The 17,005-nt window shown below is 41.7% G+C and overlaps 1 protein-coding gene across 1 annotated transcript; it reads left to right on the top strand.

The window, feature by feature from the left end:
- Positions 1 to 2,455: 2,455 nt before the first annotated feature.
- On the top strand, positions 2,456 to 16,010 carry LYVE1 (lymphatic vessel endothelial hyaluronan receptor 1). The gene is made up of 6 exons (XM_061203007.1): positions 2,456 to 2,748; positions 6,549 to 6,720; positions 6,830 to 6,969; positions 13,309 to 13,614; positions 14,298 to 14,376; positions 14,919 to 16,010. Exons 1-6 carry the CDS (start codon positions 2,664 to 2,666, stop codon positions 15,103 to 15,105), a joined length of 969 nt encoding a protein of 322 aa, XP_061058990.1. The 5' UTR covers positions 2,456 to 2,663; the 3' UTR covers positions 15,106 to 16,010.
- Positions 16,011 to 17,005: the final 995 nt, after the last annotated feature.

The following is a 17,005-nucleotide window of genomic DNA, read 5'->3' as shown; positions in this document are numbered from 1 at the left end:
ACTTTATATCCTCTATATTCCCCCTTCTGCCTGCCAAATTCAGAGCATTCAGTTGAGGAACTGAGGCCCGAGAAGTTGGTGGGACCACCAGGTGGAAGCTAAGTCTTTGAATGGGCGCTCACAGAATTCAACTGTGACATGAGCAAGAAATAAAATTTTAGTATATTAAGCCACTGAAATTCAGGAATGTTTGTTATAGCCATTAGCCTACCCCAACTAATGCATACAGAACCAGAAACAGGGTATTTCAACAACAAATTTTCAAAATATGAGACCCTGGCTTAGCAGTCAAGTGGCAGGAAACCAGAACACTGATATCAGGGACTAGAAATATGGTGACCTATGTTGTGAAGAAAACAAAAATATTTGGTAAAATCGTACCCATGGTAACTTGAAAGACAGTCCATGGGCAGCCTATAGCTCTAGGAGAAGTGGCTGGAAAGAATCAGAGTGTTGGAGTGTGTGAACCTTTATTGGCTGCCTTTTGAGAGGTATTGCAAGAAAAAGAAGTACTTGGGAAAGAAATGGCTATTTGGAAACAGAAAGGAAAAAGGATATAGAGTTCTTAGATTGAGGCTCAGAAAACCTGACTGCTTCTAAACCCCAAACAGACTGAAAAGCGCTTGAGTGAAAAAGAAGCAATAAAACTTTTCAGCTGAATTCAGATCAGAGCAGCCCTATGGTAAAGGCCAGATTAAGAATATGGCCCTTCCATCTGTGGTTTCTAATGAACTCAGGGTAGCCACCACTAAATTAGAGAGGGGGGAGCATAGGGCTGAGAAAAAGAAATACATCTTGAGAATTGTGACTGGGAAAGGATTTGGGGTGTGATTATTGCACATGGAATCAAATGGAAGCAAATAGATCAGAAACCTAAGTTTGTGAGGGAATTGTATTTATTGTACAGAGATACAAGCCAAGACTAAAAACTCCTTTGATTGTTAAGTTAGAAAACAACTTTTGGGATCCTAGATTATATCAGCAGAAAGCAGATTGTACAAGCTGTGATACCCCCAAGGAGCCCGTACTCCCTAATTCCCACTACAAATGTGGCCAAGGAAGATTCTATCCAATGAAGGTGGACATGGGACATGGGAGTTTCTTCTAGAAAGCAGAATCGGGATCTAATCAAAGGTAGGTAACTGTGGTTGGCAAAATTTCTAAAATGCCTCCCCTCAAGATGTACCCCCTACCCCAATCCCTGGAACTTTTGAACGTGAGACATCACTCCTGTTGTTACATGGTGCGGTTGACTTTCAGTAGGGGGACCCTTTCTGGTTCTTTTTTTCCCTTCCTGTCTTCCTTCCTTCTTCCTTTTTGTAATACTTTAGCAAATGCTTGAAGGCTAACTGTCTTTCAGGTGTGGTGCTAGCTTTAAGGATAATGACGAAGAGAACACAATTTCTGCTTTCCTGTCTGTCCGGCTCCATGGTGATAGAGGAGTCGTGTATATTTCTGAGGTCCCCGTAGCCTAGGTCTTGTGCTCACCCAAGTAATGAGGTCTAAACTACAGCTATTTAAGGGATATTCCCCTGGTCCCTTAGAAGCTCTCTATGTTTGTGCAGAGCAGATTCTCCTTTCATTATTGGTATCTTCCACACCAATATCTAACTTTATGACCAATAACTTTTGTACGGAAAAGAACTAGTTATCCATACACTATTCCTATAAATGACATTCCTTTTGGAGAAAACTAATAACCCTTTGCCCAAGGCATTACTCTTAAGCCAGATTTCCATAATTGCCATGGAAGATAAACCACTGAAACTCTAGCAGGGGAAACAGAGAGTGCAGACTGCTTGTACACAGTGCAGATAAATCTCACATTCATCAAACAAAAAAGAGGAAGTCTAAATTGAATTTTCACCTACCAGAATATGAGAAGTTATCAAAGAGAGAGTTATTATATAAAGGACCCCTGTGGTTACCACTATTGTAAAGTATTAAATGACTGATTTTGTAAATTGCCCCCCTAGTCATATTTTGCATGAATTTTAATGTGTCTGGTTTCTTTAAAGCAGGAATCACCTGTAGCGGGGTAGAAATTTCAAACATATAAAGAAATCCTGAAGGGAAGCATGAGGACTCTGTCCTTGGTATTTAAATAATCATTCATTTTCATGAGCTTCAGCCTCATTCCCCCACAGATCACAAGGATATGCAGTTGGAAAAAAAAAAAAACCCACTGATAGTGGGAGGAAAAGCAGCACAATCCATGCTCAGTCTCCTTTAGAGACAGAGGCATTCCTAAGAGTATATAAATGAGCGGGCTCTACAGTCAACAATGAACCGGGTAAGAACCGAGCTGGCGGGGGAGGTAGGTGGTGGCAGGGAATATGGGAATTGGGGAAACCTTCAGCAGTTCACCCTGTGCTATCTGCCTTCCTCGTTTGTGTGTTTTCTGAGTCAGCATTAGCTAAATTTTCCAGAAAGCCATCCACAACGTACAGCCTGGGCATTCAAGGGACGTCACTCATTTCCCCTAGTGACCTTGACAAGTCAGAAGCTTGAAAGCAGGGAAATCCGGATGTCTCCGTTATGAAGTGGAGCCGTGTGGGCCCCCACTTACTTCCAGAAGTCTCCATCCAGACTGGTGATCGTCTGCCTCTGATACTGCTGGTGCCCATCTGAGGTGCTCCTCTGGCTCTGAAGGGGCTGGCACAATGGCCAAGTACTTCAGCCTGGTGTTGCTTCTTGCCTCCATCTGGACCACAAGGCTCCTGGTCCAAGGCTCTCTCCGCACAAAAGGTAGGTTTCTTACCAGATTGCCAACCTGAGGCAAGGCAAGATCTTGCAAACTGTCCTAAGACTACTAAGTTCTTGACTGAATTTCTGGGGTGGGATGGTGCTCAGTGTCGACAGAAGAGCCCATTGGTAGTATTGCTCTGCCAGAAATGTTTTCACCATGTTGTCAACTTCACCAAAATGATTCTCATTTACCTTTATGTTATCTTGACTTTTATTTTTGGTTATGGGATATTTTTATGAGACTATTTTGAAACAAAACATTGAGGAGAAATCACTTGTTTTAAAAAGTGTTTCATTGAAGAAGCAAAGGCATGATTGTGAAAAATTTTAAGCAATCACCTAGCCTGGGGAAAACGGTTAACTTTCACAGAATATTGGCCTGTTTTATATTTTTGGAAGTGTCAGTATCATTATTTTTAGTTTTACTATACTATCATGGAATGCTTATGTTTTTAATATGCAGTAAATAGCAAATTAACTGAAAAAAATCTGTGAAAATGTAGGTTTGAAAATTAGTCATCAGCTCCCTACCAGAGGAATGACTTGAAATGATTCCTGGGCTTTTGAGCTGCCTAAATGGTAACCTCATTCTGCACTGTAGGCAAGACAAAATTGTAACCACAAATCACTCATGGCCGCTCTGGGCAAGTGAAAATATGAGCACTTTAAAAGGAAAATTATGTGTTCCTCTGTTGGAAGATGCCCTGAGGTATAAAATATGTCGGGAACAGGCATCCAGAGTTGATTCCGATATTGTCATATTCCATTTTATGAGGGATGTTAGAGTTAATATGGTTGATTTTTTTTCAAATACCAGAACTGTTACTTTCAAATAAGTTTGGCCCTCTTTGACATCTCCCTGGGGACACTATTCACTTTTCCCCCAAATACTGCCATTAATCCTCAAACTATTATGGAAATTGTTCTTTGACATTGACTCAGCACAGTCTTTGGACCATCCTCAATAATGGCAAAATTTTCCTAAGGGAATTGAAATTTTGGAAACAACTGAAAGTTATACAGAGCCATGATTAGGGAAAAGGTGGTTGATGAAGGTGAGTGGATGAGGATGGGTGCTAGTACTTTTGAGGGCCTATTTTTATGTACTATATATAGTATATAAAATATATATAAGAAACATATATATACATATATATTTCTTAAGAGGACACTTTATAGATGAATGAACAGGCTCAGTGAGGCCAAGCAACTTGCCTAATGTCATGAAGGCAGTAAATAATAAAGCTTGGGTTTGAATTCAGCTCTGATTCCTAGGTATATACTGTTTCTACTATGCTTGTTGTTTCCTAAGAAAGCTTGAGGAAGGGGTTACTCGAATATCACTTGGATTCCAGCTCCCTGTTTTTGTCCTTAAATAGGAAAGCATAAAATCTACGAATATTTGTTGACTGCCTACTGTGGACCCAGCCTCCACTAGGTACAAGTTATATAATTTTAAAATTCTGACAAAAATTCTGTAAAGAAGATATAACCATCCCCCTTTTACAGCTGAGAATGCTCACTTGCCCAAGGTCCCACAGCCAATTAACAGTAGAAGAAATATTCAAAGCTAGGTCTATTGCCAAGAATAGGTCTATTGCCAAGAATAGGTCTATCATTACTCATAACAATAATATTTAGAGTAAAAATGATGTATGATGAGAGTATCAAGACCACATTACAGTGTAATTAATATACCTTCTCTACAGGTATTCCCAAAGAAGCAGCCATAAGCAAGCTTATGAGTGAAATGGGCCAAATTCCAGGACAAATGGTGTGTTCCGAGAGTTCAGCTCTAGTGGTGTGTGTGTGTATATGTGTGTTTGTGTGTGTGTTCATCTTCCCCCCCCCACCGCCGCCATTGCACAGTGGGAAGCAGAACAGTGTCCTAGTTAAGAACTGAGGTTTTAGTATCAATCATAATTGGGTTTGTGCCCCCAAACTGCCACCTAGTTGCTGTATATCCTTGGGCTCAGGAAAGTTACTTAATCTCCCTGAACCTCAATTTTCTGTCAAAAGAGACAGGGTTTGGCACAGAATGGCATCTACAGGTGATAGAAGTTGGAATTAACATTGACATTAGTATTAATATCAGTGTTGGTGTAGGTATTAGTGTTAGTGCACACAGTCATAAGAGGCTGTTCTGTCACAAACACTCATATTGGGTGTTGGCTCTCTGGTCTCTCTTTTGGTGAGAGCAGGGTCTGGAAGCAAACAAGGCTATCCACAAATACCATACATCATATTCATTTCCTTTCCCCCAGCCCCCTGCTCCACAGCAAGGTCACATGGGGGACTTAGAAATGCTCCTTCCACGTTTGCAAGAAGAAACTTCCTTTAAATTTAAATACCACCTTACACAGTGGTCAAAGCATTTGACTAGGAATCCAGTGCACAGATGTGTGTTCAAGCAATTACTTGGGAGATTGAAATGCCCTTTTATGGACTTTTGTGGATGAAGCCCAATTGGAACAAAGTACCAAAATGCAATGCAACTTTGCAATTTCATACAGGTCTATAAATCCCAGAACCCAGAGAGAAGGGATCAAAAGAACTCTCAGATTTGTTAGATTTTGAGTAAGATATTATTCACATCTTAATGGTTCAACTGCCTCCGCTTCCCTAGGGAGATCAGTCATTAGCAGACTAAAACCAAAGTGCTTTGAAGGTAACATAATGATACTATGTTATGATTTATTGAGTGCCTACTATGTGACTGGCACTATGCTAAGCATTTATTTATTTATTTATTTATTTATTTATTTTTTTATGGCTGTGTTGGGTCTTCGTTTCTGTGCAAGGGCTTTCTCGAGTTGTGGCAAGTGGGGGCCACCCTTCATCGCGGTGCGCGGGCCTCTCACCATCGCGGCCTCTCTTGTTGCAGAGCACAGGCTCCAGACGCGCAGGCCCAGTAATTGTGGCTCACGGGCCTAGTTGCTCCGTGGCACGTGGGATCCTCCCAGACCAGGGCTCGAACCCGTGTCCCCTGAATTGGCAGGCAGACTCTCAACCACTGCGCCACCAGGGAAGCCCACTGCGCCACCAGGGAAGCCCGCATTTTTATTTGAATTAACTCATTTAACTTTCACCACCCTATACAATAGATACTGTTATTCTTTCAATATTCTAAATATGGAAACTGAGGCTCGAAGAGATGAAGTAACCAGCCTAAATTCACAGAGCCAGCAAGCGACACAGACTAGATTCAAATCCAGGTCTGACTTTCAAAGTCTACTTCCTTTATTTAGTTTCTCTGCCGTGCAAGCTTTACTATCTGACTCCTCTAGGAACTTCTGAGTAAGCCTGCCCCCCAATGGTCAGAGAAGGTTCACTTTCTATTATACCAAGTGCAACATTTTTCAGCCCATCTCAGACATAGTGCTGTCCCCAACAGACATTGGAGTCTTGTTCACTATTCTGTTAACCAGAGCCCTGGATTCTATCTTTCTCAAAGTCTCAGACCCTTCATTTTATAGACTCCAAAAAGGTTTGCAGAAGCTGCATCCACTAGACCGCACCCCAGGAACTGGTAGCCAAAGCCTCCATGTAATGAACAAGGAACCTGAGTGCAGTGAGGGACGATGGACTCGGACCTGGTGAGAGGTACAGCATGGATCCGGGCAAGCACCTACCTAACCCAGCAGGGTGTCCTTGTGGAAAATGTCTGGTCTGTGTCCTATTATTTCTAAACTTCAATCCCAGCTGCTGCGTTGAGACAATGATGCTCTACTAGGAAGGAGAGCCTGAGGGCTAGGGGCAAGGACAGCAGCACACTGAGGGCCTATGTGATTCCTTTGCAGAGCTTTCCATCTCAGGACCATGCAGAATCATGGGGGTCACTCTTGTGAACAAAAGGACACACCCGCAGCTGAATTTCACAGAAGCCCAGGAGGCCTGTAGGCTCGTAGGACTAACTCTGGCCAGCAAAGAACAGGTTGAAGCAGCATGGAAATTTGGCTTTGAGACTTGCAGGTGAGAAACAGCTGGTTTCACAAACACTGTGGGAGCTCTTTTGGCTCTGTGTTCTTGTTCAGCAACAGAGATCAATGCATCCACTCAGTTCATGTGTATTCTGTTACAGCTATGGATGGGTTAAAAATCAGTTCGTGGTCATCCCTCGGATTATCCAGAACCCCAAGTGTGGGAAGAATGGGGTGGGCGTCCTGATTTGGAGAAGTTCACTCAACCAACAGCACAGGGCCTATTGTCACAACTCGTCTGGTGAGTCAGATCTGCAGCCTCTCCATGTGTCATGTTTTGTCTGGATTTCAATAGCTCTATAACCATTCTGAGAAGAGTAACCCTCAGCAGCAGACGTAATCATGGTGATGGCCACTGAATCCTCCCAAGACCGCCTCTTTGACCAGGGTAGAGGTGTCCCTCTCAGAGCAAAAAGTTAGAGAAAATATGACAGATCGGCAACATAGGGAGAGGGCATCCCTGGAGGCTCCATTACCCACCCTGCCTTCATCCTACAAGATAAACAGGACAAAGGGAAGGAAACATCCACTATGGACAAAGCAAGGTACTAAGTTATCTGGCTGAACCTTGACAATCTCCATAGGAGGTGTGCTTTATCATCCCTATTTTGCAGATGACAAAGCTTAGCTTCAGAGGACATAAGTACATTCGTCTAAGGTCTCCTTACTATGAAGATTCACACACAGATCTAACTCTTTCCTTTATCCCACATTCCTTTACAGGAGTGGAAATTCAGATGCTACATTAGATGTTTTTAGGAACAAGACCCAGTTTTCATTTTATGAAGGAAGGAATTAAAGCTAGAAAATAGAACTGATTTGCTCACGGTCATCCCTTTAACCTTGTTGGGAGACCTTGGCGGCCTTAGCCCAAGTGCTTTACCTAAGTAACTTCTCAGAAAGTTTTTCTTTGACTAAACACTTGTTCTCACTTTATCATAAGAACCTCTGTCTGATTTATTACTCTTCACACATACTCGTAAATCTGACCTTCTAAAGGTCAGATGGCTCAGTGGTCATTCTCTAAGATCCAAGAGATAAAAGCACACCAGCAGTGTTCTGTTGCCCAAAGGCAGCATAAGGTCCAAGCGGTTCTGTGAACCAGGGAGCCTTGGCCCAGGAAGGGCCGTGAAAGAGACTTTGTCCACTTCCCTCACTTCATGGATGAAACGACTGTAGCTCAGAATGGAGGTTTGCCTTATTCAAAGTCTTACAGTTAGCTAGAGGCCAAGTCAAGACTGGAACATAAGCTTCTTCCCATATTTTTTTCACCATCTTCCTCCCCTCGCCTCTGCCGCCTATCACTTTTGGCTGCGGAATTGGTGGTTTGCATGCTTGCTCATCTGACGGCCAGTCCCTGACGGTCAAATGGCCTGGCCTTTTAACTTCCTGGCCTTCCTGCCAGCTGTCAATGCAATGACAGGACGCCCAGCCCTATGGACTAAATGAAAAGGAGTCAGGGGAGATGACTTGGATTTACGTGTTTCCTCGTGGTTTCATTTAACTTGTGTTTCCATTCCCTGCACTTCCTATATACTTAAAGTTAGGTGTAGAGGCTTGATTAGATTCATGTTCACTAGGTTTGGCAAAAATACTTGATAGATGATATTGTGTACTTTAGATCATATCCCAGCAAAAGGCCCTTAATGTAAGTATGTCCCACTATTATATGCTAACTTTGATTATTTGAATAAGACGGTGACTGCCAGACCTCTCTAATGAACTCAGATATGTTTTCCCCTTTGCAATGAGGAGGTAACCTATAGTGTGATATTTTGGCACCATGCAAATAGTCTGACCCCCCAGTCATCTTTTACCTGATAGTTCAAGCAGACATTGATGATCCTAGCTGGAATCAATTATTATATGCAGGACTGCAAAATGATAATTTTCTAAATCTATTCTTCCTTCTACATTTGTTAGCTGGCATTCTTTGATAAAGAAGAATCTCTCTCTTTCTCCCTCTCTCTCTCTCTCTGTGTGTCTCTCTCTCTCTCTCTCTCACACACACACACACACACACATCTCCTCCCTCCCCTTTATACTACCATGGACATGTAGCATTTTACTTACTCTGTGTTCAATATGTCATAATCAATTTTACAATTATTATTCTTTTTGATGCTCAAATTGTCCCAAATTTGGCGAGTGGGAGCCCCTTCTAGTTGACTTTTGTTTTCATCCCATTAGTATTTGAGCAAGTCATTGCTTTCTGGCATGATAACATGTCCCAGGCTCACTTTGTACTTTCTCTATCCCACACATGGAATCAGCCATTTATTTCTCCAAGGGGCCTTGGTTCTTTTTAATAGAGAATGTTGATTTGAAACCAAGATCTGCATGCAAGTTGTTCTCATTACTACTCTCATCTTCATTGCTTCTCAGTCCTTTTTAGTGGGCAGCTAGGAAAAAATATACATATATATATTGCATTTGCATTGATATTTCCAACTCAAATTTAACAATTCAAGTTTTTTCTTTGTTTACTTTGTTCTATACTTGCATGTTTTTTCTCTTATATGGAAAATTCTTGTTCCCAATAATATATTTTCTTATCCTACAATAATTTCAAAATTATAAAAACAGCATTATTAGGAATAATAAACCTACTGAATGGAATTTGCAATTCCTTTGCATTTCTTTTAATCCTCAGAAGACATCCCTCTAAGGATGTACTGTCAGAGCATTGTGTACAAAAGTGACTTGAGAAAATTTGCTACCCTGTGTGGTTATGTTATCAATTTGGAATAAATCAGGTTCACCTGCTTCTGTTTGCCATCTTTGTGAGGAACAGAGTTACCCTAGCCCTCATCTTCACACTAACCTAGACTTACCCTATGCTTCTTTGTTTTTGTAACTTTCTTTTTTATTGCTATCTTGTGAGCTCTGAGGATCACAGTAACCCTAAACCTGACCCCAAACCTTATCCTAATTCTTTCTTAACTGCTGTCTTTGTGAGCTTTGGGAATCAGACCAAAGTGCTTCTTGTGCTCGGCGTGCACCACATGTTTCATGCTGTTCCCTCTGCCACAATGCCCATCCTCTTCATCACCTGGCTAACTTGTATTCTTTATTCAAGTCTCAAGTACCGTCTTCTTCAGGCATCCTTTCTATACCCCTGACTCCTATCTTTCCTCTTGGACACCAACCACACTATGTTTAATATCTATCAAAGCATTTGGCACATTCTAGAGAAATTATATTTGTAGTTTGGAGGGAAGGAGAGCCAGGTCCTAACACTTCCAGGTGAGACACATTGTGCCCCCGACCAGTAAGGGACCACAGGATCAGATTGCCATTGCTCCCTCACACGGTGGCCTTCCTGGCTACACTTAATGAACAGAGAGGCAAAGGAAACTAGTTCTTACAGATATTACAGATTATGCCATAGATTCTGCTAGGCCCTACACATTTACTGTCTCATTGATCCTCAGTGAAATGATACAAGTGTACCACTTCTACTTTCCAAGAGAAGTAGCTGATGCTTAGAGTGTGATTTGCTGTGGCAACAGTCAATAAGGGACAGAGCCAGGATTTAAACCTTGAGCCCTGCCACTTCCACGTCACCTTCCCTGGTGATGACCACACGTCAGTAATATACCAGGCCCAGGGTGGGTCCTTCACATGAGTATTTTTTAAAAGTTCCCCAGATGATTCTAACCCGCAGCCAGAGTTGAGAACCACTTTTCTCTAGAAGATCTCTAAGATATAAGTTTTAGAATTCCAGATACTTTCGCGTTCTCCTATTTTTGTGCAATTGCAATAATCTCCTTCTTGGCTCCTGGTTGCCCTTTCTCCCATCTCTATTTCATCCTCCACACACCTCCTCTGATGATTACGTCCCTCCTCTTCTCCACAGCCTTGGGTGGCTTCCTATGAGAGAATCTGATGTGAACTCTGAAGACTTTTGCACGTAAAACTGGGCACATATGAGAACTTCTGTATATCAGTTGGAAGGTTTGCTGCCCCCAGTTGAAAATTCCTTCTCCTACAGAATAAATTCCAAATTCTTTACCATGGCAATTATGACTCTTGATATACTGGCTCCAACCTATCTTCCCAGTCTCATCTCCTACTTGCAGTTTTTCATGCTCCCCATCATACACACACCCTACACGCCAGCCACATTGTACTCCTTGTCATTTTCTGACATACCTACACTTTCAAACTTCTGGATTCTTGGGTCACGCTGTTCTTATTGACTGGGATATCCTATTCCCTCTTCCATACTAGATGACCTGGAGCTCTATTCCGGCCGTACCAGCCTTCTAGTCATCAAACATGCTGAGATTATTCAACTTCAGGCTCTTGAACTTCCTGTTCTCTTTACTTGGAATGCTTTTGCCCTAGATCTTCAATGACTTGCTACTTTTCATCATTCAGGTTTCAGCTTAAGTATCACCTCCCCAAAGAGACTTAGTCTTATCACCTTATCCAAAGTATCTGTCCCCATTCCTGCCCCTTCCAGTTTGATCCTTATCCTGTTTAATTATCTTCTCAACATTTATCATCCTCTGAAATTTCTGGCTTATTTTTTTTTTATTTTATTATCTCTATCCTTCTTTCCAACAACATATAAGCCCTTATGAGCAAGGACTTGGTCTTATTTGCACCACATCCCTAGCATCTAACACAGCACCTGGCACAGAGTTGGAGCTCAATAAATATTTGTTGAATGAGCGCATTAACCCTCCACATCCTGCTCATGCCGTCTCCTCTGTGAATCCCCAGTTATCGCCCCCTAGCCTCATCAAAATACTTCTGTCCTCTTGGAAACAGGAATCATCCCTTATTTGTCTCTGTATTCTCAGTTCCCAGCACAGTATATCGTGTTCAGTATACTTTGACCCTGATATTAAAAAATGTTCATTTTTTTGAAGGAAGTATATAGCACATGCTTGAGAATGGGAAATGTAGCTAAAAATCCAGGGTGGCATTGGTGGTATAGTGGTGAGCATAGCTGCCTTCCAAAGTCCAGGGCAGAGATCAAGGATGATGCCTATTTGAATAGAGGTCTTTTCAAAATGAAATGAATAGTGTAAAATATTGACTGAATGCATGTGGGGTCAAAATGTTTTATCATGTTTACCATGACCTTGGTTGGTACATTTTACTTAATTTTCAAAAATAATAGAATAACTTTTTCTTCATGGCTAACATTCCAGCTGATGCTACCCACTATCACAAATAACTAGAGATTTAAAAGAGATGCAAATGCATATTATAATATATTGCATGGCTCTGCCATTTACTGGCTATGTGATTTTAGGCAAGTTATTCAATTTCTCTGAATTTCAGTTTCTTCCTGTATAAATGAGGCTTTTATAAAATTGTTTAATGAAGTGCCATGGTTGACTCAGAGCAAGATGTTCAACAAATATTAGTTTCCTCTCTACCACATTCAACAGATTGGAGACCAAACCTACATGCCTCCCCTGTCTCCCACCTCCTTTAAAAAAAATTTTTTTTTGATGAGCACAGAGAAATCTTGTTTTAGTAGATCTTTGTCCTCAAGTGGTGTCATGTGTGTATATTTGGTCTCCCCATCTACTCCTTTCTTCATTTCACTTTTCCTTCCTTCGTTTATTTTTTTCCTTTTTTTTTTAATAAATTTATTTATTTTATTTATTTATATTTGGCTGCTTTGGGTCTTCGTTGCTGTGCGTGGGCTTTCCCTAGATGCGGCGAGCGGGGGCCACTCCTCGTTGCCATGAACGGGTTTCTCATTGCAGTGGCTTCTCTTATTGCGGAGCACAGACTCCAGGCACGCCGGCTTCAGTAGTTGTGGCACATGGGCTCAGCAGTTGTGGCTCGCGGGCTCTATAGCGCAGGCTCAGTAGTTGTGGCGCACGGGCTTAGTTGCTCCACAGCATGTGGGATCTTCCCGGACCGGGGGTGGAACCCGTGTCCCCTGCATTGGCAGGTGGATTCCCAACCACTGTGCCACCAGGAAAGTCCCCTCCTTCCTTCCTTTAGACATCAAATATTGAGCATGTACTGTGTGCCAGCCACATTGCACATACCATGATGACCAAGACAGACAGGAATCCTGCTTCCAGGGAGCTCACAGTCCAGTGGGGAGCAGTGTAGCGAGAATCATGACAAGGGAAGTACAAGGAGGTACAAGAATGTATGTCTAGGGATCCAATCTGGTCTTCAAGTCTGCCTAAGAAAGAGATATTCAGTCTGAGACCTGAGGGACAAGGAAGAGCTAAATAAAGAGGGGCAAAGAGTCTTACAGGTGAAGAAAGCATCCAGGTCAAAGGTTTGGATGTTAGAGAAAGCATATCAAAGAACTGAAGGAATTCTAGCATGGCAGGGGGAACGAGAGAAAGACCGATCAGGTGAGGCTGGCCATGTCAGCAGGGGCCAGATCATGGAAGGCCTTATCGGCTGTGCAGTACAGGCAGTCAGGGAAGGATTCTAAAGGAGGAAGTGATATGATTATATTTACATTTTTGTAAGACCATTCCAGCTGCAGTATAAAGGGATTGGAGGAGAGTAAGACTAGAGACAGGCAGACCCATTAGGAGGCTATTGCAATACTTCCTTCTTATTTCACTTTTCCCTCCCCGGACAGATACCTGGGTTAACTCATGCTTTCCAGAAATTATCACCACCGATGATCCCATATTCAACACGGAAACTGCAACATACACAACAGAAATGATTGCCAGTGAGAGTACACACTCAGCGTTGTCTACTGATGGACCTGACTCTATTACACCCACTGTGGCTCCTGCTCTGGCTTCCACTTCTATTCCACGGAAAAGAAAATTAATTTGCATAACGGAAGCTTTTATGGAAACGAGCACCATTTCTACAGAAACTGAATCGTATATTGAAAATAAAGTGGCATTCAAGAATGAACCTGTTGGGTTTGGAGGTAAAAACTTTCTGTCTGCATTATGTGTATGTGTTTGAGAGAGAGAGAGAGAGAGAGAGAGAGAGAGAGAGAGTGTGTGTGTGTGTGTGTGTGTGTGTGTGTGTAGCAGACAATACATAGAAACTAGCCTGTATCCAGATTGGGCACTCAGGACCTGACAAATACAAATAAAAGCTTAACGCAAATTCAAATTTCATAAAGTCCTAGAACTTGAGGTCTCTAAAGAACCTTAATGATTAAACTAAAAATCATGAGTCTAAAATAGCTTCACTTTTAAAACAGCAAAGACTTTTCAGAATAAATTACTATCTATTCATATGCAGAAGTTTTTAAAGTACATATACACACCTTAAATGCCTATGATTAGCAAGTTGGTTTTCCTATTTAAAGGGTCTTACACTTGATTTGCTCCAAACTTGTCATCTCAAGGCCACAGAGAGGAAATGGACTCTGTCATATTGCAACTTATAGAGTAGAGAGAGCGTGAGGCAAGGCCAAGGATTCTACAGGCAGGAAGCAAAGAAGCTCGTGTGGGCCCAATGCCCTAAGTGGCCCCTGTGTGGTCACAGAGAAGGCTCTTCTGCTCTGTCTGTGGTCTCCATCACGTGTAAGGATGGGTCGTTAGAAGAGCAGTGCAGTCATGTCTACATGGAGGAACAAGGCGCGGTCTCTGTCTCCCCCAGGTGTTCCCACGACCCTGCTGGTGCTTGCGCTCCTCTTCTTTGCTGCTGCAGCTGGCCTCGCGGTTTGCTACGTCAAAAGGTGGGGTTGTTGGCACATGGTTAGTCTCGTCATCTTTGTCACATCCACATCTTGTGTTTATCCAGGGTTGTTATCGACATTTCCTTCGTCCAAATGGAGATGGCAATCCTCTTATACTGTAAATGTTCTCCCTCACCGCACCTGTCCTCCCTACCACCCAACCTTTCCTATTATTTCAGCCCTTGTATGTTATCCGGCCTTTAGATATAGGTCAATGGCTGTCCCTTTGAATATCAAGAAATAAAAAGAAAAGATTGACATCTAGGGAAAAATGGATATGCTTTATTTGATTTTCAATTCTTTGATTTTGATGAGAGGGTGTTAAGGCCAGCCTAAAGTTTTGCCTGTAAACTTACTGCCCCATCTAAATGAAACCATCCAGGTGGGGATGGGTTAAAGTATTTGAGGGTGCATGTGTTAGCATCTCTCTGAAATAAAAGTACCCAGTGTACTATGCCAATATGGGCCGTCACAAAACATTATCTGTTGTTCTATGTGTTACATAGAAGTCTCTCACTTTAATTTTGTGTTTATGCCTACAGGTATGTGAAGGCCTTCCCTTTTACAAACAAGAACCAGCAGAAGGAAATGATAGAAACTAAAGTAGTGAAGGAGGAGAAGGCCGATGATAACAACCCTAATGAGGAATCAAAGAATACGGATAAAAAACCCGAGGAGCCCAAGAGTCAACCCAAAACCACAGTGCGATGCCTGGAAGCTGAAGTTTAGATGGAAGCTGAAAGAAATAAGAGGACACACCTGAGGTTGTTTTCCTTCCTGATACACATCCTGGTCCCAGATGGGGAGCCTAAAAGGGCCAAAGAACCAAACAAGCAAGTCTACCCTTGGTTCCTAACTAGAGTCAGCTCAGGGCTACCTTTGGACTCTGGAGTTCACCAAAGGGAATTCCCTTTTCCTTATTGCAATCCTTTCTGGATCCTACCCTCCTACCTCCAAAGCTTCCCACAACCTTTCTAGCCTGGTTATGTCCTAATAATATCCCAGTGGGAGAAAGGAGCTTGTGCAAAGCACCTGGACCTCAAACAGCTAATCAGAACATGTTTGTCAAGAGGCCTTTAGGCTGCCTGAGAATAGGTGAGCTGAGAGCCAAGAAACCATTGAGATCAAGGCTTTGTCTGTTGATTGACTCTACAGCCCAGATCCTGTCTTCAGCTCTGGAAAGGAAACACTTACACCATCTGGCATGTCCTTCTGAGCCAGGCAAGAGCAAAAGAAGGAAGGAAAAGTTTAGCAACTTAAGGACATGGAGATTCCCGTGACTTGAGACCTAATCTCTGTAAAACCAGAATAGAGAAAAAGAATAAGGCTGAGGATATTGACAGCATTTGTCAGTAGGGACTGTAAATACAGACAGGGTCAAAGTGTTCATCTCTGAATAATTCTAGTTGGAATCACTTTTTAGAACTTATACATACTTACTTTTCTCTCTCCTGCTGCTGCTATTTTCTCTAGAAGAATATACTTTCTAGGGAAAAGAAAGTATATTCTTTTCTCCCCCCCCAAAAAAAATCTCTTAAAAATTTCTATTTTTATCCAAGTTATAGAAATTATTACTGAATAAAATTACTGTGTTAAAAAGCAGTAAAATTTAATAAACATTTGCTGAATGCCTACTATGTGTCAGGTGTTGTGCAAGTTATTACATTCTATAATTGAATATTATTAATAAAAAATCGCATATAGTAGAATGTATGAAGCTAATTTTTTTCAGTGTTGATATCCCCAGCTTATCCACTTCCAAAACCAATTTTTTTTTTTTTGCTGAGACTAATCTACTCATTATTTTCTCGTGAATATGGCAACAATTATAGCCTTAATTTATTATTAACATACCTAAAAAGTACATCATTACCTCTATACACCAAAGTACATTTTTAGATGTCATTACCAAATGTATCACTAGCTTTCCTTTTTCCAGCAAAAGGAGTCTGTGAGGTGCAGAAATATTTGTGCTGAAAAAATAAAAGCATTTAGAAAATTTCTTTGCTCTCTTATTTACATAGATGCATTATACCTTTCATGCAAAACTGAAGTAATCTGTTGTTTGCAAAAGTAAGAGAGACAATTTTGGTAGCTGAAATACATTTGTAAACCCAATAGTACATATATCATCTTGCTTCAGATGGTCTTATTTTAAGTAGGTCAAGTATACACACATAAATTCGTCCTTTACTTTGGATTCAGGTCCTACATTCCAATCTGTTCCAGAGTTCACAGGAAGCTGGAGATTCAGATAGCTCCTTTGTCCTATTTCTCTAACTTTCTCTCTCCCTCTCTCTAGTCTTTCTCTCTGAGACTGCTAATATCTTCTTCCCCTCACCAGTAACCCCACAATTCCATGATCCTTTCAGCTCAGAGGCCATAACCTGTTGGCATAGTCTTTTATGGTTGTCCCACAAATATTAAAATTAGGTTTAATTGCCAAGAATTAAGCATCAAGAGATTTCATATATTTGTATTTCCGTTCCCTTGAAAACTGGCAAGATCTGGAACTAAAGAACCCATATTCCCTCATAGACATAATTACTAACACTGAGCAGTGGCTGCCCCTTTAAATGGGAGATACTTTCTCCACCTCACCACAGTCCTCACCACTCTCTATTGCAAC

This window comes from Eubalaena glacialis, chromosome 10, assembly GCF_028564815.1.
Source record: "Eubalaena glacialis isolate mEubGla1 chromosome 10, mEubGla1.1.hap2.+ XY, whole genome shotgun sequence".
In the NCBI taxonomy this organism is placed as follows: domain Eukaryota; kingdom Metazoa; phylum Chordata; class Mammalia; order Artiodactyla; family Balaenidae; genus Eubalaena; species Eubalaena glacialis.
Note: the sequence above shows the minus strand (reverse complement) of the source record. Positions and strands in the feature narration are given on the sequence as shown.